The sequence below is a fragment of the Cibotium barometz genome, chromosome 63 (assembly GCF_041138505.1).
Source record: "Cibotium barometz isolate CiBa-2024 chromosome 63, ASM4113850v1, whole genome shotgun sequence".
NCBI classification, from domain to species: domain Eukaryota; kingdom Viridiplantae; phylum Streptophyta; class Polypodiopsida; order Cyatheales; family Cibotiaceae; genus Cibotium; species Cibotium barometz.
This window is the reverse complement of record NC_141108.1, coordinates 18,045,408-18,069,676: the sequence shown is the minus strand read 5'-3', so window position 1 is coordinate 18,069,676 and position 24,269 is coordinate 18,045,408. Positions and strand designations below refer to the sequence as shown.

The 24,269-nt window shown below is 47.9% G+C and overlaps 1 protein-coding gene across 10 annotated transcripts in view; it reads right to left on the bottom strand.

Moving 5' to 3' along the window:
• The window catches only part of LOC147603789 (uncharacterized), a 152,219-nt gene that overhangs the window by 126,747 nt on the left and 1,203 nt on the right, over window positions 1–24,269 (bottom strand). For all 10 annotated transcript variants that reach the window (XM_086796067.1, XM_086796070.1, XM_086796069.1 and 7 more), the window contains exon 2: window positions 23,705–24,269. This exon is cut by the window's right edge and continues 403 nt beyond it. In XM_086796067.1, coding sequence (XP_086652193.1) covers window positions 23,705–24,269 — 565 coding nt within the window. The remainder of the gene's footprint in view (window positions 1–23,704) is intronic.

Below are 24,269 nucleotides of genomic sequence, written 5' to 3'. Positions count from 1 at the left end.
ATTTCATATCCTAAAAGGGTCCTACTACTGTGCAGTGTTGCATTGATGATGAGCCATCTTGTCACCATGCACTACAGTGCAGAGTGCATGTGACAGGTGCCAGCAACAGCAACATATGGTGGTATATGATGTGGTGAATAATGACTGATGAAGCCATGTGTATATATATGAGGTAGGCTGCTGGTCGGCCAGTAAAGGGGCTGTTGGCCAACAGCACAAGACCTAAAAACCCAAAAAAAATCCAGTAAAATCCCCTTTTTAGGGATGGGAAAAAAGCCATTTTCACAGTCTATACATGCTCTGCTCACAGCTAGAAACCTATGTATGATGTTGGCTTAGAAGATATGCATGCCTTGGGTAAAAGGCAAAATGGCTAAACTTGATACAGGCCGATGGGGGTCACGTCTTGTTGGTTGGCCATCCGAACACAGAAGTTGGTTGGTCATGTTACCTTAAGACCTACTGCATGGAGTGTGAATTCTAGCATAAGGTTTACGCCAGAGCCACCATTGACAATTGCTCCAAAAAATGGGGTACCATGAATCTCCACAGAAATGCGGGGGCTCCGGTAGTTAGTAAGAGAGGGGCTGGTGCGGCTGATACCCATGCAATTGGCAACGCGTGACCCTGTAAGGAGTGGAAACCCACCATACTACCCACCCCTAGAATTGGGTAACACAGCCGTTGAGTTGCTCCAGTAGTGCACGGAGACATTGTCGGACACTGGGGCTAGTCTGGAGAAGATCAAAGAGGTTCACTGTCATTGTATTTCCCTAAGTAGATCTTCCATGGAGAAAGGTGGAAGCAGTGGTTTGGAATGTGGGAGGGAGGGGGTAGGTGGTTTGTCTGACAGAAGAGGGGTGGTTGTGGAGGTCCTTGAAGGCCTTGCAAGAAGGACTGGTCTATGACTGTGCAGGGGAGTGGAGGAGTGGTATCATTGGGCTCATCTCCCATTGGCTCTTCAGGCATGGTCTTTCTTTGTGATCGGGTGACCACTTTGGCTGATGGTGGATCCTCATGAATGGTTGGTGTGGGTGTGACGAACACACCAAGGGTGGGGGAGGAAGGGGAGCAAGTGGACGGCGGATGTCCTACGGAACCAAGTGGGTGGTCAAGGCAGGCTGGAATGTTAAGTGGATGCCCGTTGCTTGGGGCAAGCCCGGGTGTAGTGATCCTTGGATTCTAGACAATGCCTGCAAGGCGGTGCTTCTTATAGCAAAGGATGGGGCGATTTCGGGGTGTGGGGGGGTGCAGGAGGATTAGGAATGAGTGGTGGAAGGTAGGTCGCCTGAGGAGTAGGTTGGCAAAGGGGAGGTGTAGCAGTGTGGAAGGTTGGTGGAACGGTTAAGGGAGGTTGCAATGTAATGGGCGAGGTTGGGGGCTGTTGAGGTGGGGTGGGGTGAGGGGCTTGTTGTTGATGAAGTTGATAGAAACCCTTCAGATAGTAGCAGTCTTTGTCTTCGCGTGGTCCCTTTTCGCAAAAAGAGCACTACCTCCTCTTTGGGCATTCTTGGACGATGTGTCCCAGTGACTAGCATATAGCACACCACAACCCCTTCTTGGCTTCTTGTTGTGTCTTCAGTTTCTCAATCTCCCTTCTAAGTTGGGGTAGGGTACTTTCCTCGCTCAAAGATTTCTAGCTCACTTTGAGTGCCTCCAGCTCCCGCTTCAGCTGAGCCACCGAGTCATCCAATGATGTCACCGTTGGATGTACATACCCCACATCACGCTCAAACATGAGTCGTGCGTTTTCTAGTTAGGTGGCTAGCTCCTGGAATTCCAACAAGGTAGTTGCAAGGGACTGACTCTCCCGAATATTCTGTTGGGTGGTCCTGGGCAAGGCCTGTGTCACCCACTGACGCACCATGAAGTCGCCAGGGTAAGTCTTAGTAAGCAAGTCTTAGTAAGCAAGCCACCAGCCCTGTGGTCCGTGTCACAAGTTCTGACACCCACTCCCATAGTAGCAGTTGTGGCTTCCCTAGCTCATGGAGAATGCGGTCCTCATAGTTACCAAGACAAAAGGTGCGGAGAAAGGTGTTCTTCACAGTGGCCCAGTCCGCAAAGTGGTAAGTTGGAAATTGACTTAACCACTTATCTGCATAGCCTTGTAGAGTGGACGGAAAGTGTACCAAGAAGGCATCCTCCCGCTCAAGGCCTCGGCTCTTGCATATAGAGATGAACCGCTAGATGTGGTCAGCTATATCTTCAATGGAGGATCCTTTGAAGATTGGAAACTTGACATTGACTTGGCCCAACATCGTGGAAAGGAGTTTCGTCCCCACTGCCTAGGAGGATTGACTGGACCAAGAGGGTTGGCTTAGACTCTAGCATTGTTATCGAGAGTGGGATTAGCAAGACTTGCTGCCATAGGGAAAGGTGGGAGGGGATCCCTAGGTGGTACGTAATTGAACCTCTTCCAGCTATAGCAGCGTATCGAGAGAGGTCTCTTGGACGGGAGCGTGTATTGGGCATACAGAGAGGACACAAAGATAAGGGTGAGCTAACAGGACTCCAAGTTTCGAGAGTCCCATCCGGCGTGCCAAATTTTAGTGTACCTATGTAAGCGGTGGCTTTTCTCTAGATACTATGTTCGAAGTCCACAATGCTCACAACACAACACACGTATGAATAGACAGAGTGGAGTGGAACACAACACAAGTGACAAGATTGCAAGAGGAACAAGAAGGCTGGACAACACTTGCACACTGTTACATGCCCTACACTATACCGTGCACACTCATCACACTGAGTAGGACGACACACAGGCTCAAGTTGATGACAAGTGACTACAACACCCAAGGCAAAGGCTACAATGTATGAAGGATGTACTTCAGGATGAGTTGAGGGACCATATTTGCATTCCTGCAAGAAGTGGTGGAGTCAATGGAGCATAGTAATAAAAAAAAACGTGTTTTGAAGAAACGAAACGTGTGAAACGTTTCTACCCCAAAATGTTTCGAAACCTGTGCAAATGTGGCCTTTCGTCCTAATTTGGAGGTTTATTTTTTTCTCTTTTCCTTGCGCATTTCCACCCATCGACGACTAGATTTGTGTATTTTTTTTTCTCCCGCCCTTCGTTGATGTGTGCCGCGGGGACGACCGCCAGGCATACTCGAAGGGGGCCAGAACCAAACCCAAACAGGACGGAAGGGCACGGAGCGAGGGCGCTGAGTCGGAATTTTCCACTCTGCTAAAGAGGACGACAGAGAAACAGGAGACGACGAACCCCTGCAACTACATCGGGCCTCTTCCTATCAACGGAGTGAAAAATATCAACTATCTCGGGCCTCTTCCTATCTCCCGCCCTTCGTTGCCGTGTGCGTAGCAGCCTGTGCAGCCGACAGCCCTCCACCCACGCCTCCCTTCCAGAATGCACAGCGAAAATGAAGACAACTGCTGTAGAGAGCAAGACACAGATGAAAGAGAGAGAAAGAGAAGTTGTGTAACTCTACTATATACACCAAAGAAAATCCCAGAATACAATGTGTGAAGTGTGGGGGCACGGGGGGCATTTTATATGGCCCTAGGCTGCTGATCGGCCAGCATAAAACAGGCCGACAGCAGCCCATGCTCACGACCAGCAAAACCCTAGTCGGCCACGTGCATGCAGTCGGCCAGGACTGCTGAACATAAGTCGGGCAGCAACTCACAGTCAGCCAACATCTGGGGACAGCCGACAGCCCAGCCACACCTCCAAAAAAGGGGGGAAAATACATGGAGAGTGAGAAAAAATGGGAAAACACTAAAACCGGCGGGCACACCCACAACAGAGGCCCTCATATAGAGTACAGACAGGGGATGACTGCTAACACCCCCTCTCAGCTCCTAGATGTGGAACCAACCCCAATGAGCTGGAGTGCCACCGGAGCATAGACTTCGTGAGTGAAGAGGTCCGCCACATTGTCCTCCATCGAACAATAAAGAAGCAAGATGTCACCAGCCAAGATCTTCTCACAAACAAAGTGATATTGTACCTCTATGCGCTTGGTCCGGGCATGGAAGACCGGGTTCCGAGCAATAGCGATACAGCTCTCCCCAGCTCTGGTTATCGCTCTGGATGATCGTGGGCTCCTTCTGTGGAAACCCAATCTTGCCGAGCAACCTCCACAGCCACACAACCTCACAAGCAGCACCACAAGCAGCCCGGTACTCTGCCTCAGTAGACGACAAGGCAATAGTTGGCTACCTCTTGTTGCTCCATGAAACAGCTCCTGAACCGAGGGTAAAACTGTAGCCTGATGTAGATCTCCTCGTGTCTGGATCTCCTCCCCAATCTGAGTCACTCCAACCTTGGAGCCCAACTCGGTTTTCACCTCCAGTGTCGTAGAAGAGTCCAAGATCCTTTGTACCCTACAGATACCGCAAGATCCGCAATCCTACATCATCCCAATGAGACTTCAACGGCATCTGCATAAACGAGCTCAACAACCCCACAGGAAATCTCAAGTCCAATCTGGTGTTCAGCAACCAAATCAATGAACCAACCAGCTTTTGGTACAGAGAGGCATCAACTGGCTCACAAGGATCATTCACTGTAAGCTATGTGTTTGGGTCCATCGGTGACGTGATAGGCTTGCAGTTCTCCATCCCAAAGGCCTCAAGCAACTCATAGACATACCGTTGCTGAGAGATAAAGAACCCCCTCTGGGTCTGCCAGATCTCCAATCCCAAAAAGAACTGAAGAAAGCCTAAATCAGTCATCTCAAACTCCTTTGACAAGGCAGCCTTCATCACTGCAATGTGCTCCACATGACCGCCAGTGAGAATGAGGTCATCCACATAAAGGATGATCAATGTGACCATGCCACGTTCCCGAAAGACATATAAGTTAGGATCTGCAACTCATCTCTGAAATCCAGTTCGTAGAAAGAAGGAATCAATCTTTTGATTCCAAGCCCTGGGAGCCTCCTTAAGACCATACAAGGCCTTCCGCAACTTGTAAACCATCCCTTTTGATCCTGGAACCTCAAAGCCTGGAGGCTGCTCAACATACACCTCCTCTTGCAAGTCACCATTAAGGAACGCAGATTTCACATCCATCTGATATACGGGCCACCGTTGAGAAGATGCAAGGGCAAGAACGGTCCGAATCATGGTCATCCTGTCGGTACAAAGGTATCCTCATAGTCGATGCCAGGTCGCTGAGCATAACCCTTAGCCACAAGTCTGGCTTTGTGTTTGTCCACCGACCCATCTAGGGAATTCTTGGTCTTAAAGACCCACTTGACACCAATGACAGACTGTTTCGACGGCCTCGGAACTCCCAAGTTTTAATCTTGTCTATGGCATCCAGTTGCACTTCCATGGCTTTCCTCCAAGTATCCTATGCAAGGGCTTCCTTGACGGAAGTGGGCTCTTTGTCCCGCATGATACGAGACATCAAAGCATAGTTTACCTATAAGAGCTCCCCTGAATGACTTTTGTCACGAACTCTGCGATCTTTGAGGCCCATCCTCTATGGTCCATTCGGCGGGAAGCCCCGTAACACCTAACTCCCGAAGGGTATCTAACAACCACCTAGGTACTCAAACAGAACGCGGAGCCTCCTCCTACTACGGGGACTCATCTCCAGCCACGGGCTCAACCGCCTCAACTGCCTGAGGCTGTCCAACTAGAACAATCGACTAGGAATCATCATCAGAATCATCTGGGTCTCGAAGAAGTGGCGGCTCATCAACAGTGGAAACTGGAACATGCTCATCAAAAACCACCTCTCTGCTGCCAACAACCTCGTTCCTCTCTGGATCATACAACCTGTATCCCTTGGAAAGAGAGTTATATCCCACAAAAACAAGCTTCTGGGATTTTGAGTCAAGCTTCCCCCTCTGCTTCTTTGGAATGTGAACATAACTCCCAAACACACGGAAATGGGAGACATCTGGTTTCCTGCCAAAATACGCCTCAAAGAGAGTCATGTTCGATACTGAAGTCGTCGAAGAATGGTTGAGGATATGGACAGTCGTAGCCACAACCTCTCCCCAAAGTGGACAAGGAAGATCACGATGCTCCAGCATCGTCCTCACCATCTCCACCACCGTCTTGTTCTTACGTTCAACCACTCCATTCTCTAACGGCGAACCTGTATTGGCCAGCTCCCGCTTGATGCCATGTTCCGCACAAAATCTCACGAAAGCATTGGAAGAAATTCTCTTCCTTTGTTAGCCCGAAGAGTCTTAATCTGCAAGCCAGATTCTTTCTCCACCATCACATGCCACTCCTTGAACCGAGCAAAAGCTTGGTCCTTCTGAGAAAGGAAATAAACCCAAGTGAATCTGATACAGTCATCAACAAGCAGCATAAAATACAAAGAACCTCCCAAGGATGGCGTCTGCATAGGTCCACACAAGTCAGTGTGTACCAACTCCAAAGGTTTCGAAGCCTACCTGGAAGCCTGCTTCGGAAAAGATTCCCTCTGCTGCTTACCACGAATGCAAGAAATACAACGTCCCCACCTGCTGCCAACATCTAACGAGCCAACCCCACATTCAAGTGGCCAAACCGAAAGTGCCACAAGTCACCAATCTAAGAGCCTGTAAGAGGAGAGAGTGCTGAGAGTTTGTATGTACCGTTCTCCACTCCACCTTCCCAAACAACCTAACCTGTCTCTCGGTCTCGTAGAGCAACAAAATGCTCTCCTTGAACTCCACCCGGAAGCCAATCTTGCAAACCTCATGCACTGACAACAGATAAAAACCAAGTGTGGGGACGTAAAGAACACGAGTAGCACCTCAAATCAGCAAACCCTCGACGTCCCACTGTCTCCAAGCTTCAAGCCACCTAGGGCTCTGATACCATGTCAGAATGCACACCGGAAATGAAGACAACTGCTGTAGAGAGCAAGACACAAATGAAAGAGAGAGAGAGAGAGAAGCTATGTAACTCTGCTATATACACCAAAGAAAATCCTCGGATACAATGTGTGAAGTGGGGGGGGCACGGGGACCGTTTTTTATGGCCCCAAGTAAAACACTACTGGTCGGCCAGCCTAAAACAGTCGGCCAGCAACTCACAGTCGGCCAGCATATGGGGACAGCCGACAACCAAGCCACACCTCCGAAAAAGGCGGAAAATACATGGAGAGTGAGAAAACATGGCAAAACACTAAAACAGGCAAGCACACCCACAACAGAGGCCCTGATATAGTGTATAGACAGGAGATGACTACTAACACCGGCAACCCGCCACTCTGCTTTCCCTTCTTCTCCGTTTCTTCTTCTCTCCTTCTCTCTTCTCTCCTCTTCTCCTTGTCTTCTCTCGTCTTCTTCTCCTCTTCTTCTGGAGTCTCTCCTTCTCTCACTCTTCTTCTCGAGTCTCTCCTTCTCCCCTTCTCTCCTCCTCTTCTCTTCTTCTCTCCTCCTTTTCTTCTCTCGTTGCTCTTCTCTTCTCCCTTTCTATGGTGGCTTGAAGCTTGGAGACAGTGGGACGTCGAGGGTTTGCTGATTTAGGTGCTGATTGGAGATCGGGTAGAAGGAGGCCATCACCATTGGACAGCCACCTTGCATTCTATTTGTAGCCTCTTCTTCTTCTTTTTTCCCACCCTCCCTCCCTTCACAAGACCTTGTGAACCCTTAAGATGGCTGAGAAGCACGTGAAGATCCCGACACTCCCCACGTTCCCAGTGGACCACCAGTTGGACAGGAACAACTATGGCATATGGAAGGTAATGATGGAATCTGTTTAGAAATCCTATTACTTGGCTGATTTCATTGTTGTTGGGGTTCCACAGCCGGAGTTAGAGGAAAGGGAGTTACCTTCTATTCGGAAGGAACCGGAGGCACAGGCACAAGCACAGTTATGGGATCGTGTCGATGCCAGAGTTCGTTCTTTCATCTTCCTCAATTGCACACCACAGGTGATCAATCATATAAAGCATATGACGGTGGCCAGAGGAATTTGGCAGCATTTGGCTTCTCTCTACAAAGGGTATCACCCATGAAGAGAATCTCCTTGGAAGTTCAGATGCAGGTGATGAATCCTGCAAAGTCATCGACGGTGCAGGAGCACATGAAGAGAATCTCCTTGGAAGTTCAGATGCGGGTGATGAATCTTGCAAAGTCATCGACGATGACTTTGCAGGAGCACATCAACAAGCTGCACGCTCTTTAGCAGGAAGTTCTCCAGGCAGGGAAAGAGATATCATCAGAGCATATGGCCATAACGTTGTTATCACATTTGCCCTCTCAGTACTTAGCCTTTTACTCTTCGTTGATCACCAATGGCAAGCTCAGCACCATCACATGGGAGGAGCTTGTGCCCATGGTCTTGGACCAAGAAGAGCGATTCATGAACCCTCCACAGGGTGGAGGTTCTGAGGCCTTAATTGGCCAACGGTCAAAAGGCCGTAATAACAACAAGGGCAAAGGGAAGGCTTCATCGGAGAAGTGCCACTTTTCTCTGTCCGACCATCTTGGATGAAACTCGAGCGTTGGGGTGAGAACCAAGCTCTGGAGGTGGAAAAACCAAAGGAAGGCGTGGCATGATCAACATCTCCGAAAGCCCCCATTTTAGGAAGGCCAATTGAGCTTGGCACTGGTGTACAAAGATCGTTATTTGAAATGGGCAAAGAAGCTGGTTTTGACTTGGGAAGGGCCGTTTCTAGTCCACCACATTCTTCCTCGAGGTGTCATGCAACTTCTACTTCCCTTGGTGATAGCTCAAGGCTTAAGGTGTATAGCCATAGAGCCTCTCCTTAAATATTTCCAAAGAAAAGGGGGGGAAAATCCCTATTCGAGAGGATGGCTGTCCATTCATAGTGGCCCTTCTTACTTTGCACCTTTGGTGCCTTTGCACATGTAGCAGCTCCAAGCCTTGCCCCCCCTTCCCCCCCCCCCCCCCCTCACCTCATACTCGCCCCCCCTTTTCTCATACTCGCTCACCGAGAGAAACTGAAGGCCGAGAGGACCTGTAATGATTGTGGCGAGAAAGGCCACTAAGCATCGGTGTCCAACATCTCCAAGTGCACAAAGGCTAGAGTCTTTGCAGCTGAAGCTGAAGAATCAGCACTCTTCCCAGTCCGCTTGGGACACTTTCTCCAATCATCTTCTTCGAGTGAGGAGACAGTTGGCTTCACCTCTAAGGATGCTCGGGAATGGATTCTTGATAGTGGTGCTTCCAGGCACATGACTCCTTCCCGTGACTTCTTTCAGGATCTGAAACAACAATCAAGTCGCATTTTCATTGGCGACAATTCCACCATACCGATACACAGCGAGGACCCGATGGAGATCATTCCCGATGGCAAAGGGGGGAAGAGCATTCCTCTCGTGTTCTTTATGTCCCCGCACTTGGTTTTCATCTGTTGTCAGTGCATGAGGTGTGCAAGACTGGCTTCCGGGTGGAGTTTGAAGAGCATTATGTTGCTCTACAGGACCGCAAGACTGGCCAGGTTGTTTGGGAAGGCGGGGTGGAGAATGGTATATACACATTCTCCGCACTCTCCTCTTTGACACGTTCCCACATTGGTGATTTGTGACACTTTCGGTTTGGCCACTTGAATGTGGATGCGCTGCGGCGAGCTTTCCGGGACCAGATGGTGGTTGGCTTGCCTGATGTTGGCAGCAAGCAAGGACGTTGTAGTTCTTGCATTCGTGGTAAGCAGCACAGGGAATCTTTTCCGAAGCAGGCTTCCAGGTAGGCTTCGAAACCTTTGGAGTTAGTACACACTGACTTGTGTGGACCTATGCTGACAACATCCTTGGGAGGTTCTTTGTACTTTATGCTGCTTCTTGATGATTGTTCCAGATTCACATGGGTTTATTTCCTTTCACAGAAGGACCAAGCTTTTGTTCGGTTCAAGGAGTGGCATGTGATGGTGGAGAAAGAGTCTGGCTTGCAAATTAAGACACTTCGGGCTGACAAAGGAAGAGAATGGAGTAGTTGAACGTAAGAACAAGACTGTGGTGGAGATGGCCAGGATGATGATGGAGCAACATGATCTTCCTCGTCCACTTTGGGGGGAGGCTGTGGCTACGGCTGTCAATATCCTCAATCATTCTCCGACGACTTCAGTACTGAACACGACTCCCTTTGAGGCATATTTTGGCAGGAAACCTGATGTCTCCCATTTCCGTGTGTTTGGGAGCGATGCATATGTTCACATTCCGAAGAAGCAGAGGAGGAAGCTCGACTCAAAGTCCCAAAAGCTTGTCTTTGTGGGATATAACTCTCTTTCCAAGGGATACAGGTTATATGATCCAAAGAGGAACGAGATTGTTGTCAGCGGGGATGTCTTTGATGCGCATGTTCCGGTTTCCACTGTTGATGAGCCGCCACTTCTTGGAGACCCAGAAGATTCTGATGATGATTCCCAGTCTATTGTGCCAGCTGGACAGCCTCAGTCAGTCGAGGAGGTTGAGCCCGCAGCAAGAGATGAGCCCCCACTGCAACAGGAGGCTCCGCGTTCTGTTCGAGTACCTGGGTGGTTGGTAGGCACCCTTCGGGAGTCGGATGTCACGGAGCTTCCCTCCGAATGGACCACAGAGGACGGACCTCGAAGATCGCACAGAGTCTACGATAAAAGTCATTCAACGGAGCTTTTATAGGTAAACTATGCTTTGATGTCTCGTATCATGCGGGACAAAGAGCCCACTTCCGTCAAGGAAGAACTTGCACAGGATACTTGGAGGAAAGCCATGCAGGTGGAATTGGATGCCATTGAGAAGAATAACACTTGGGAGTTGGTACCGAGGCCGTCGAAACGGTCTGTCATTGGTGTCAAGTGGGTCTTTAAGACCAAGTATACGTCAGATGGGTCGATGGACAAACACAAAGCCAGACTTGTGGCTAAGGGTTATGCTTAGCGGCCTAGCATCGACTATGAGGATACCTTTGCACCGACAGCGAGGATGACCATGATTCGGACCGTTCTTGCCCTTGCTTCTTCTCAACGGTGGCCCGTATATCAGATGGATGTTAAATCTACATTCCTTAATGGTGACCTGCAGGAGGTGTATGTTGAGCAGCCTCCAAGCTTTGAGGTTCCAGGATCAAAGGGAATGGTTTACAAGTTGCGGAAGGCCTTGTATGGTCTTAAGCAAGCTCCCAGGGCTTGGAATCAAAAGATTGATTCCTTCTTTCTCCGGACTGGATTTCAGAGATCGGTTGCAGATCCCAACCTATATCTCTTTCGGGAACGCGGCATGGTCACGTTGATCATCCTTTATGTGGATGACCTCATTCTCACCAGCGGTCATATGGAGCACATTGCAGTGATGAAGGCTGCCTTGTCAAAGGAGTTTGAGATGACCGATTTAGGCTTACTCCACTTCTTCTTGGGATTGGAGATCTGGCAAAACCCAGAGGGGGTTCTTTGTCTCTCAGCAGCGGTATGTTCATGAGTTGCTTGAGGGCTTTGGGATGGAGAACTGCAAGCCTATCACGTTGCCGATGGACCCGAACAAGGAGCTTATAGTGAATGATCCTTGTGAGCCAGTTGATGCCTCTCTATATCAGAAGCTGGTTGGTTTATTGATCTGGTTGCTGAACACCAGATTGGACTTGGGCTTTCTTGTGGGGTTGTTGAGCTCATTCATGCAGATGCCGTTGAAGTCTCATTGGGATGCAGGATTGCGGATCTTGCGGTATCTGCAAGGTACGAAGGATCTTGGACTCTTCTACACCACTGGAGGTGACATGGAGGAACGAGTTCGACTCCAAGGATGGAGTTACTCAGATTGGGGAGGAGATCCAGACACGAGGAGATCCACATCAAGCTATAGTTTTTCACTCAGCTAAGGAACGGTTTCATGGAACAGCAAGAGGCAGCCAACTATTGCCTTGTCCTCGACAGAGGCGAAGTACCGGGGTGCTTGTGGTGCTGCTTGCAAGGTTGTGTGGCTGCGGAGGTTGCTTGGCGAGATTGGGTTTCCACAGAAGGAGCCCACAGTCGTCATCCAATGCGATAACCAGAGCTGTATCGCTATTGCTTGGAACCCGGTCTTCCATGCCCGGACCAAGCATATAGAGATACAATATCACTTTGTTCGTGAGAAGATTTTGGCTGGTGACTTGCTTCTTTATTGTTCGACGGAGGACAATGCGGTGGACCTCTTCACGAAGTCTCTACCTTAGGCTATGCTCCGGCGACACTCCAGGCTCACTGGGGTTGGTTCCACATCCAGGAGCTGAGAGGTGGTGTTAGCAGTCATCTCCTGTCTGTACACTATGGCAAGGCCTCTATTGTGGGTGTGCTCGCCCAGTTTTGGTGTTTTCCCATTTTTCCTCACTTCCCTATAATTTTTCCCATTTTTTGCTACCTGTGGGAGGTTGTCTGCTACCTGTCGGCTGTGCCATTTGCTGGCCGACTGGGCTGGATCAGGTCATGGGGCTGCTATAGGCTGTTTTAGTGTTGGCCGACCAGCAGCCTGGGGCCATATAAAATGGCCCCTTGCCCCCCACACTTGTTATTGAGCACTCCGGGATTTCTTGGTGTATATATAGCAAAGTTACACTATCTTCTCTCTCTTGCATCTATGTATTGCTCTCTACAGCAGTTGTCTTCATTTCTGCTATGCATTTTGACAGCATCTAATCACGTGATTTGCCCATAATGCCTCACCAAAACAAGAAGGATGGCAACCATGATGTATGGGAAGACACCATTTTCATTCATAGGTATGGGACTTCCGGTACCAAGTGTGTTGTTTGCAAATATCATGGTGATACCTTACGAGGTAGTAGCACGCGGGTGAGGGCTCGTTTCACATGGGAAGGAAAGCAAGGTTCACATGGTTGCTATTGTGTGAATGAGAGTAGATTTTATGCACATGGTGGCTTGGAGCAAAAGTTTAATGAAGTGCGGCCACTTTTGCACGCTTCATTACCCTGAGAGAGAATTGAATAGATGGCTGAAAAGGCTTCAAAAAAACGTTTGGGAGAGGAAACACCGGCCTCGCAACCGGGAAGCACATCAAATGTGGGTGTACTCATGCATCCGGTGGTGGTAGTCATACAACATCACACGTGGGAGTTGGTGGTCCTTGGCTTCACTCTCTATGGCTATTGGTGGAGCACCCTCATGTCCGGCTACGGTGGGATCTCCTCTCATGGGTGAGTCATTGTCAAATTCACCCATGGAGGAGCCACATGTTTCCATGCCTTGAAGTGCTCAAGTCTATACAAAGAAGAGGGGTACAGAACCTTTTGCATGGACAAAGCACCTTAGAAGCACGGTATGCTCCAAGGCTATAGCAAGAGGCTCAAATTGCCGAGCATAGGTTCTTCTACCAATGCAACCTTCCCTTTAACATTGCTCGAGTTCCCGCCTAGCATAAGTTCTAATATGCATTGGCAGCCACGGCTAACAGGAGTTAGTGGCTTGCATCCTATCAATTCCGAGTTTTTGAGAACCACACACTTGACAAGTCAAGTCAATTAAATCCAACGTGAGTTGACAGGATCGAAAGCATGTTGGCATCGGTATGGATGCTCCATTGTCTTTGAGGGATGGAGTGACATGGTAAGTGACTTCTTTTCCCACTTTTAATATCTTACAAGTATTAAGTTACACTTGAATGTTGACTCTTGAGACTTGAAAACTTATTATAACTCGAGGACTTGTGAGTGTCTTGACTTTCGACTCTTATGACTTGTCTCTTTTTATGTTAAGAAATTTCCAGAGGCGATGACATGTGATCAACATCATGGTGTCTTGTTGTGCTGGCACAACATTATTGTGTGTCATTGATGGCTCCGCCCCCGGCTAGCGCATTACTGAAGAGTGGATTTATGAGCACATTAGGCAGGCTATTGAGGAGATTGAGCCACATGTGGTCCAAGTCATCAAAGACAATGGTTCAAATTGCACAAAGATGAGAGAATTTGTAGAAAGGGATTATTCAACCATCGTGTGGATTCCATGTGCTTCTCATTCTCTTGATTTGATGATGGAGGATGTGGCAACACTTAGTTGGGTAGAGCCCGCCGTCTTGGAGAAAGCTATACACATCATAAGGTTTATCACTCGCAAGACACAAGCTTTGGCCCTTTTTAAAGGGATTTGCCATTATGATCTTGTGAAGCCGACAAAGACTCGCTTCGGCTATCTCTTTCTTGTGCTTCAGAGGTATGAAAATTACAATTTAAATCATGATTCATGAATGTCATCTTTATCTCTACTAGACTCTGTCACTCTTGACATGAATTTGAAGTTGTAATTTATGACTCTAGCCTTTTGCATAATCCATTTCAGGATGGTGCAAACCAAAGACTCCCTACGCCGACTTGTTTGTAGCGAGGAGTGGGGAATGTGGGCTGGAAGTCGGAAGCCTGATGCTCATCTCATTGTATAATGCATCTTGAGCATGGACTTTTGGGATGAGGCTGAGGTTATTAAGCAAGCCGTTGCACCCCTCTATTTCATCTTATGACTCTTTGATGAGGCTGAGGTTATTAAGCAAGCCGTTGCACCCCTCTATTTCATCTTATATACACACACACACACCCAATCGCATGCTGTGTGATTTGCTTTGATCTCTCGTATATTCCTTTGGTCTTTTTTGCCCTCACATTGCCGTCTCTTGGTGGGAAATAAATGGACGCTTAACACCGAGTTTGCAGACCTTGGCTCTTCGTGTACTCTCCCAAGAGTGCACGAGTAGTGCAGCCGAGCGCATATCAGGTTGCATCCAAACGCCGTTTGGCTTTGATCCAAACGTTTGGAACAATTAAAACGTTCACTAACGTTTGGAAACATTAGTGAAGTGGGATTGTGATTTTTGTAGCTTAAAAAAACGACGCACGTCAACATCAAAAAAAAATTCTCTGTTTCTTACATGCGTGCGGCTCTCTCTCTTCGGCGGCGGGCACTCAACCATCGTGGGCTGGTCGTGTGCTGTGGTCATGCTGGGCTTCTCTGGTCGTGCTGCGCTCAGCCTTATTGCAATCGCCCACGTCAGCCTCTCTCTCTCTCTCTCTCTCTCTCTCTCTCTCTCTCTCTCACACACAGGCCGTAAGGCTCAAGAGTCCACTCTCTCTCTTTCTCCCTCCTGCACATGCTCAACTCTCTCTCTCTCCCTCCCTCCCTCCCTCCCGCACACGCTCACGGCTGAACTCTCTCTCTCTCTCTCTCTCTCTCTCTCTCTCAAAGACCATCTTCTCCGCACCACTGAGGATGGCTTTATACTTAGACCGAGCTACATGGATATCCATCTGTCTCATGGATTGAGGTGCGCCATTGGGCAGATCCGCACCTCTTCACATCAGTTAGAGATAGAGACAAGCAGATTTAGAGGCATACCTCCAGGGGACAGGATTTGTCAGATTTGTCGGCCAGAGCCAGAGACGGAGGAGCACTACATCTGTCGCTGCACAGCATACTATGAGATTCGAGGGTGCTACCATTGCCTTTTCAGAGAGGGATTTGGACCACTGGCTAGAGTCATGGACTATTGTGATTAGAGATGCTTGGGTTTTTATCTCCTGGAGATCGGCAGGCTCAGAGAGTCCATTATCAAGAGCAGACGCTCGACTGGCAGGGAGTCCCCACACAGACAAATTACTGACTTCTTTAGAGGGACTACCCGGGATGACACACAGCCGACAGCCCAACAGCAGGCGCTCGACTGGCAGGGAGTCCCCACACAAACAAATTACTGACTTCTTTAGAGGGACTACCCGGGATGACACACAGCCGACAGCCCAACAGCAGGCACCCCGTGGGACTCTAGTTGAGAGAGCTATCCAGTTGGGCAGATTCAGACGCCCGAGGGTTCGCGGATCCTCACATCGGAGACGGTGCCTACACCGGAGGATTCAGAGCATCATTGCGAGGCATCGGGCTCGTCCGACCAGGCATCTCACTATGGCAAATATCCACGCCATCCGGCAGAGACCCATGCTAGAGCTCCTAGGATGATTACCACTCCAACCATATACTGTTGTACTCACTGTCACTTTTGTACTCCCCCATATACATGTATTCATGTATCCATGTACTCATGTACCCCATTTTGACCAGTAGCATTAGCTTCCCACTCTCCCTAGTTGCTGCTTTCCGAATGCTCCCTACTGATTTATTGTAGGGCTAGATACTTACCTTCAGTTCTTTCTTTTCTTTTCCAGTCAGTGTATCAGATGTCACATGGTTGTAACTTTGGTCTCATAGGTCACTTTGGCCTTTTGAAGACGTTGATATAACATTTCATTTCATTTCTCTCTCCCTCCCGCAAGTCTCTCTATCCCACATGACATCGTCCGAGCGGAGTTTGCCGCACCTCCTATGCTAGTAGAGGCCTTCCAGACGATCTGCTTCATACAGAGGATCAGAGATATGCCATCAGATCGACTCTCACATAGAGCTTTTGAGGCATCCAGCAACTCACAGAGAGTGGAGATAGGAGATCATGGTATTCACAAATGATACAATGGCTCACTCAGCATGGTCTCAGCATAGATCACCTGCCACCTTTCCCATATGACATACATGCACCACACATCCAACTCTCTCACAGTGAGAGGAACAGTCCTTCAACAGGATTTATGGCAGCGATACACTTAGGAGACTTGGATTACACCCATCCAGCCTCTACCGCCAAAGATGCTATACTACAAAGATCAATTTATGCGTATCTCAACGGATGGATTCATTCAGCGACCTGGATATATGGATGTATACATGCCTCACAGTGCCCGAGTGGCGATTGGCCAGCTCAGAGTGTCATCACACCAGCTTGAGATTGAGGCAGGTAGGGCAGCACGGATCCCCAGAGCAGAGAGGATATGCAGACTATGCCAGGAGGAGGTTGAGAGTGAGGAGCATTATGTATGCAAATGCAGAGCATATAGTGTCATTAGAGAGAGAGACACCACCATCTTCAGTGGACATCCCTCACTCCACCAGATCATGGAGTCCAGAGACCAGCGCGGATTTGGCCAGTTCTTGCTAGACACAGAGCACCACAGAGACACTGCTACGGACTCATACCACAGGGAGAGGTGGGCGACAGCTCCAGCTCACTGATTTCTTCCAGAGATCTATCTCAGTGCCTACCCTGACACAGGAGGGGGTTACACTTCAGCGCGTTGCGGACCTCCGAGCCAGACGGAGACCGAGAGCACCAAGCTACCACACTACATCAGAGGAAGATCACAGAGATACAGGCTCGACATCGACACCATATCCAGGAGCGGGTCACTCACTTACACTCACACCCGGAGATCATGCTCCGATGGATTTTTGCCTCGCCATCGCCTATGTATCACATATTACACCCCCATTATGGTACTGGTTGGAGCTAGACAGATCTGCATTATGTGTATCCTACGCATATAGGTTGCATACTGAGCCTCTAGCAGTAGTGCTCCATCCATCACACCCCCCCACTAGCTCAGTACTTTCATAGTTTATTTCATGTTCATTGTCCTTTTTTTTTGCACATCGAAAGGACATCGACAGTTGTACATTGATTTGTCTCATAGGTCGAGTTTGGCCTCAAGTAGACGTTAATACAGCTCTCTCTCTCTCTCACTCTCTCTCTCTCTCTCTCTCTCTCTCTCGTGGGGTGACCGCACAGAGAGCAGAGGAATTGAGAGCCAGGAGGAGACATAGACAGACTGGACATAGAGCACCCCAACTCCGTCATCGAGAGATAGCAGCTATCCGAATGAGACACCAGATGGAGACACAGGAGAGGCTAGCTCGCTTTCATTCAGACTCAGGGTACATGTTCAAGCCATTCACAGCCTCAACATCGGCAATGTATGATATCTTATATCCCTCTTATGGCACTGGATGGAGTTAGACATAGATCTGCATGCTTGTACTACCCCTTCAGCAAATAGAGATGCATCTTGCCTTAGCACTCCATCCACATCCCCACCCCCCCTTATATTGTTTGTATATGGGCTCCACCGATCCATGATGATTCACAGTTGTATCCAGACACATGCACACTTTTTCTTTTCTTTCTTTTCTTCCGATGACCGGAAGAACACAGTTGTATTATTTTTTGTCTCATAGGCCGACTTTGGCCTCTTGTAGACGTTAATATCTCTCTCTCTCTCTCTCTCTCTCTCTCTCTCTCTCTCTCTCTCTCTCTCTCTCTCTCTCTCTCTCTCTCTCTCTCTCTCTCTCTCTCTCTTGCCAATCCACCCATCATACCCAAACCACAGGCTAGTGTAGGAGCTCGACCAAGAGGTGTGACACTCGACGGAGCCACTGAGTTATGTAGAGCTCGACGCCCCAGACCCCATGGCCCTCGCCCACGGCCACGCCACCACAGGAAGATCCGGGCCATCATCTCCCATCATCGCAAGACCTTCTCGCGCCAGCTCAGTTTTATCACCTTGAGCACCATGTCACAATGGCCCATGAGGGATGTATTAGGGTGATATGAGAGCTCTCTGCTCATGTACCTAGATCAGATTTTAAAGTTCTAGATTTTTTGTTATCTTTCTTTATTACTATTTTGTACCCAAGATGATGTACCTCATGGATATGATGTAACCTTTTGGTCTCATAGGTCATTTTGGCCTTTTGAAGACGTTAATACAACTTTCTTTCTTTCTTCTCTCTCTCTCTCTCTCTCTCTCTCTCTCTCTCTCTCTCTCTCTCTCTCAAGGCTCTCTCTGCTGCACCTCCCTGGACCCCTACACAGGCTGAAATTTTATTCGTATTGTGCTTGAATTTTGAAATATATATTATAACTCTTGAGTCGTGACTTGTCTTGACATTTCTCCATTCTCTTGATTGCTTTTTGTGCATATGCCATAGATGCCTCGTGCACGAAGTGCCGTATGGGCAAGGCACACCCAACACCCCAGGTGTCGGTCACTCCAACACGCGCATGTGGAAGTGCAAATATTGTGGAGGAATATTTACTAGCACATCCACTCATGTTATTTATCATGTCGGCCAAGGTACGGGAGGCAGCATTGGACCATGTGCAAATGCACCACAGGAGGCGGTTGATGAGATTCCGCGGAAGAACCCACGGATCTTCATCAGATCACAGCTTGGTAGGGCTAGTAGAGTCATCATTGAGGATGAGCAGCTAGATACACCTGCACATATGGGCCTATCAGCTGTTGAGGGGCCAGCATGTTCATATGTGGGTGGACAGATGTCACAGTCAAGCTTAGTGGAAGGGCCATCCACCACAGGTTCAAGTTCAGGTGCAAGTCCTAGCCGAAAGAGGGCTAGAATAGATGATGGACAGTCTCATGTGGAGAATATTGCATGTGGTACTGCAGGACAACACCATCAAGCCACTCTACGTGGTACATTGAACCAATCCTCGTGGGTGAAGGAGAGGCAGCGGAAGGCAGAGATAGAGATAGAGCGCACTCTCATTGAGTGCAATATCTCTTCCAATGTCCTTCGCACAGATCAGGGGAAGAGAATGATTAAAGCCGTCTTCGATGTAGGTCCATGTGAGAACTGGATTGGATTAGACTACCAGAAGATGCGAACAACCATGCTAGAGAATGAGAAACAGCGCATAGAGAATGCACTAGAGCCAATAAGATCACCTAGGAAGAAGCATGGTTGTAGTATCATTTCAGATGCATGGAGTGATGTGCGGAGAAGACATATCATCAACATCCTTGTTTCTAGTTGCATGGGCACATATTTCTTGCGTGCAGTGGATGCAGGCAAGGCAGGGGAGAGGATCACTGCAACATTCATCTTCCAGCACATCAGGCAGACTATTATTGATATTGGCCCAGAGAATGTGGTGCAAGTCATTACGGACAATGCGTCCAACTGCAAGAGCATGGGAGGGATGATTGAGGCAGAGTTCCCATCCATTGTGTGGACTCCATGTGCTGCACACTGCTTGGACCTCATGATGGAGGACATAGGAAAGCTTCGATGGGTGAAGCCGATTGTGGATGAGGCCGTACGCATCACTACCTTCTTTAGGAAGAAACACCAAGCATTATCTATCTTCCAATCCCACTAACACTTGGACATGGTGCAGCCATCCAAGACCCGATTTGCCTATATGTATCTTGTGCTTAGCAGGCTACATGAGGTACAGGATGCACTTCGAGCCTCAGTGGTATCACCGGCATGGAGGGAGATGCGTGATTCGACCAACGAGCCCACTCGATACATCCAACGCAAAGTGTTGGATGAGTCCTTTTGGTTTGATATTGAGGACTTAGCAAAACTCCTCAAACCCATGTATGTCTTCATCCAATTCAGTGACATGGAGGGCTCTACATTGGGTCTCCTCTATCATCATTTTCATCCGATGAGAGAGATGGTGTCATTAGTCACCTCGCCGACTATCACTCCTACTTGGTATATCTAATATCTATTATGTAATATGGTTTATGGTACGTGCTGTAATTTTGGTTATATGATGTACTTGCTATTGGATATCTATTTTGAAATTTGGAATGTCAGACGTGGCAAGGTGATGGCCATTGTTGACTCGCGATGGACTTTCATGCGTTGTCCCATTCATGGGATTGCAACATTACTCCAGCCGATGTTCAACAAGGTCGAGCTCCAAACAGACACGCCACTCAATTTGCTCAAGGATGCTTATGTGTCTCAAGTGCTTAGCTACGATGACATGGTGATCTTCGATGAGGAGTTGGTCGTCTACCGCAATCGGGTGGGAGTTGCCTTTGGCAAGTTGAGTGCCTCAGCAGTTCAAGGGCAATCGAAACCACTTACATGGTGGGACATCCATGGATACCAAGCCAAAACTGTACAGAAAGTCAATGCAGCCAATGTGTAATCTTGTCTTTTGACATATGTGGCATGTGCAGAGTTGCTCTACCAGTGCATGCGAACAGAATTGGAGTGCATACTCTCTTGTGCACACCAAGATCTGTAATCGCTTGAGTACTCAGCAATTAGAGAGGTTGGTGTTTTGTCGATCCAACCTCCGTCTTTTGCGTACCCTCAAGACAGCCACTGGTGTGAAGGAGGTAAATTACTTGCCAACTCAAAATGTTTATTATTAAACTTCATATGTGTAATCTCATGAGCATTGAATCTTGAGTCCTAATGAATGCTCATGAGCATTGAGCATTGAGCATTGAGTATTGACTCTTGATACGTGTTATGTGCCATGTCACATGTGGCAGGTGGATCCCTTTATCTTCGATAGGCTCCTCGCTCATACTAGTGATGCAGAGGCTCAACTTCAAGAGGACCAGTTGCGAGACGAGCAAGAGGAGATATATCGAGAGCTCCTCAGAGAGCTTGAGAGCATGGATCACAGGGTTACACGTGCTCGATCACGAGCTATGAGTATTGTAGATGCTGATGCTCATGGAGCTTCTACTAACAGTCCAGGTGGTCAGGGCCGCCGTGGTGGGCGAGGTCGAGAGGGCGAGGCCGTGCTCAGATAGCTCAGCAGCGCGAGTCTCTTGCACATGATGATGATAATGATGATCCCTTAGATGAGAGACCCATAGATACGAGTGACACCATTCCTACAGTGCCGGTGGTCAAAGAGCCTGACTATGACTCGGATGGCAACATGTTGACGGATGGAGATGTTTCTTCAAAGTCATCATCTGGTTTAGATGAGTAGCTAGCTGCTATTATGGTTTATAGTTACTAGTTTTTTTTTTTGGTGACTAGTCTACACTTTGCTTTGTTTGTCAGGCCCAGCCTCTTAGTTTGAAGGGCTCAGGTGCCTAGCCTCTAAGAATCAGAATTGAGATTATATTCTTTGTAGTATCATGTATGACATATGTCTACAGTCTTATGATTTCGGATTTATGATTTATCCATGATCCATCTCACTTTCATTTATGTTCGTTGTTTAATAAGCATCCAGGGAGGAGGAATTCTCCAATGAAAAGTGGAGGAGGCTGACACGGAGGTTCTTGCAAAGCTAGAGCGAGGCCTTGAGCGCAGTGAGCAAATTGATCTCACATTCATTTAGAGGTACACAAATAAGAATATGGCATATGATTTCCTTCGGAAGGATGAGACACGCTTCAGACGCGTGACACATAACCAGGCACATGCCATTCTTGCTACTACAGAGCCATGTGATCTTCATGAGGACTTACCTTCACCATGACTCCAAGATGATCATGTGGGTACATCCTTGAGTACTCATCTCTAGACATACAGAGGCCGAGGTAGTAGCAGTCCCCATAGGTATAGAGATATTGCAGTTATTTGTAGAAGTGGCCGTGGTGAGCGGATCATGACAGTGGTTCACTTCTCATGCGAGAGATGATGCAGTCAGATGCTTTAGACGAGGGAAAGCTAGAGACCTTCGATTCTCCTAGTAGTACTCATCCCACCGACATTGGTGGTTCGAAGGAAGGAGAGTCCAGGGAGGACTAGCTTCTAGGCTCCTAGAGGCTAGCATGTTAACTTTCATGTGACATTTTTACTTTTTTTATCTACTTTTTTGATCATGGATTCATGTCATGTATCTAGATTCTACTATCTATTCACTACTTTGATCGATCATGTATGATGTATGATGTATGGTGTATCGTGTCAATAGAGTTGAGATTGTTGAGTTTTGACATGGATTTATGTGACAGTTTTGAGTTGGTTTATGAATGCTCATTGATGACTCATGACTTTATGAATGGTGAAATGTAATATGTATCTTATGTTTTGAAGTTTGTGTTTTATGTGCTTTTTTATCATTACACTATGCTTTTAGGTAGCTTCTATAAGTTTTTTTAATATTTAAGAAATAATGAAAATATTGATTTTTCGAAACCTCACGATTTCTTAGCCGAGAAACGAAACCTTTTGAAACAAAACTCCAAAATCTCAAAACAAAAAAAACCTCGAAACGTTTCTTGTGACTATGTGGTGGAGTCAGTGGCATCTTCTATCTTTGGTAGATACCCTCGGGGCAGCGGCCTTTGGTAGAATCTCTTATCTCTACAAGGTGTCCGATGAAGTGTCAGTGCGGTGCGGTGCCTTCAATGCCGGTGTGTGCACCTCTCATGTATCCGTTGGTGGTGCACCTCTGCTACTAGATAGTCCACCAAATGCTTCAAGATGGTTCCTCTAGGGTTGACCCACTGTGGCGGTGTGACGCTATTACGGTGTGGCGGTGTGACGGTGTTAAAGTGAGGCAGTGTGACACCCAGAGATGGTCCGCCGGCCCAGTGTAGGCACCCTTGGTGGCTACAACTGCAAAGCATCCTCATCCTGTGTTGAATCATCATCATGTGTAGCCAAGGATGCAAATTGGTTCGGGTGTTCCACCGGGTGCATAGGTGCCGGTGCACGGATGGGGGTCCGGGGACCCCTCCATCTCTCTAACCATCACCCATTGCTGTGTAGTGGGTTGAGGTGCAAGAGCAACAATAGGAGGAGACATCTGATGAACATGTCCATGCTGCCTCCTAATAACAATTTGAACATATCATCCTACAATATAAACTAGTTGTACAACCCCAGCAGATTTTACTAGAAATTATGAGGTTAATATTATGGCAGCATCAGCTCACACTAGAGGACTAAGGCACAAATACAAACAACTTCAGGCCTTCCAAAGTAACAGCTGTGCACTCTTTGTGATGCATATGGGCCAAACAAGCTTTCTAAAATGTCCAGAATGCTCTCATTTGGAATAGAGCACTCCAACACATATGCTAGATGCGGGAATCGTCTTACAGCCATTGGTACTTCTTACATAGAGGTCCTGAAGAGCACAACTAGCAACCGCTCTATTCCAGAAGGCAATGCATAATAGATGCTACAAAAAAATGAAGAATCCCTTTTTCATCCCAAAAAAAAAAAGGGAAACCAGATTACCAGTCTGTGGAAGTGACCATTTTGCGTATTTTGCCCTGATCTTAAAGAGACTGTTGTATTTGTCTTCTGTTCTGATTCTGGAGATGTAGGCCTATCCAAGATATCCCATGTTGCATCAAGGGCTACTTGAGAGATGCCGGAACCATCTGGAGTACTAGCTTGCAAAAGTTCAGAAGAGCTCTCCTGCTGACAACAGGCTCTGTGAGACTCAGAAGGTAGCCCATTCTCTTCATTCTCCAAGTGTAGGCAATCTGCTGATGAACATTGAGGATGCTTGCCATAGACACTAATACTATCATCCCTAAGATCTGGTTTAGCATTGCAAGTTCTATCAGGTAACTCACGCTCACTAGGATCTGAGATTCTGACAGAGATTACTTCGCTTGCATCCCTGCTATCTTTGGTGCTCAAATCAGTTTCTTTACTTTGTCTTAGATCATTACTTTGGTTATCTCTGACTGTCTGGAGGACCGTATGAAGCTTTCCCTTGGTTTTGTTGCTAATAATGCTCTTTTCTGATGAGTGGGCCGAATCCTCAACCTGAGATTCAGAAGTTTGATAAGGA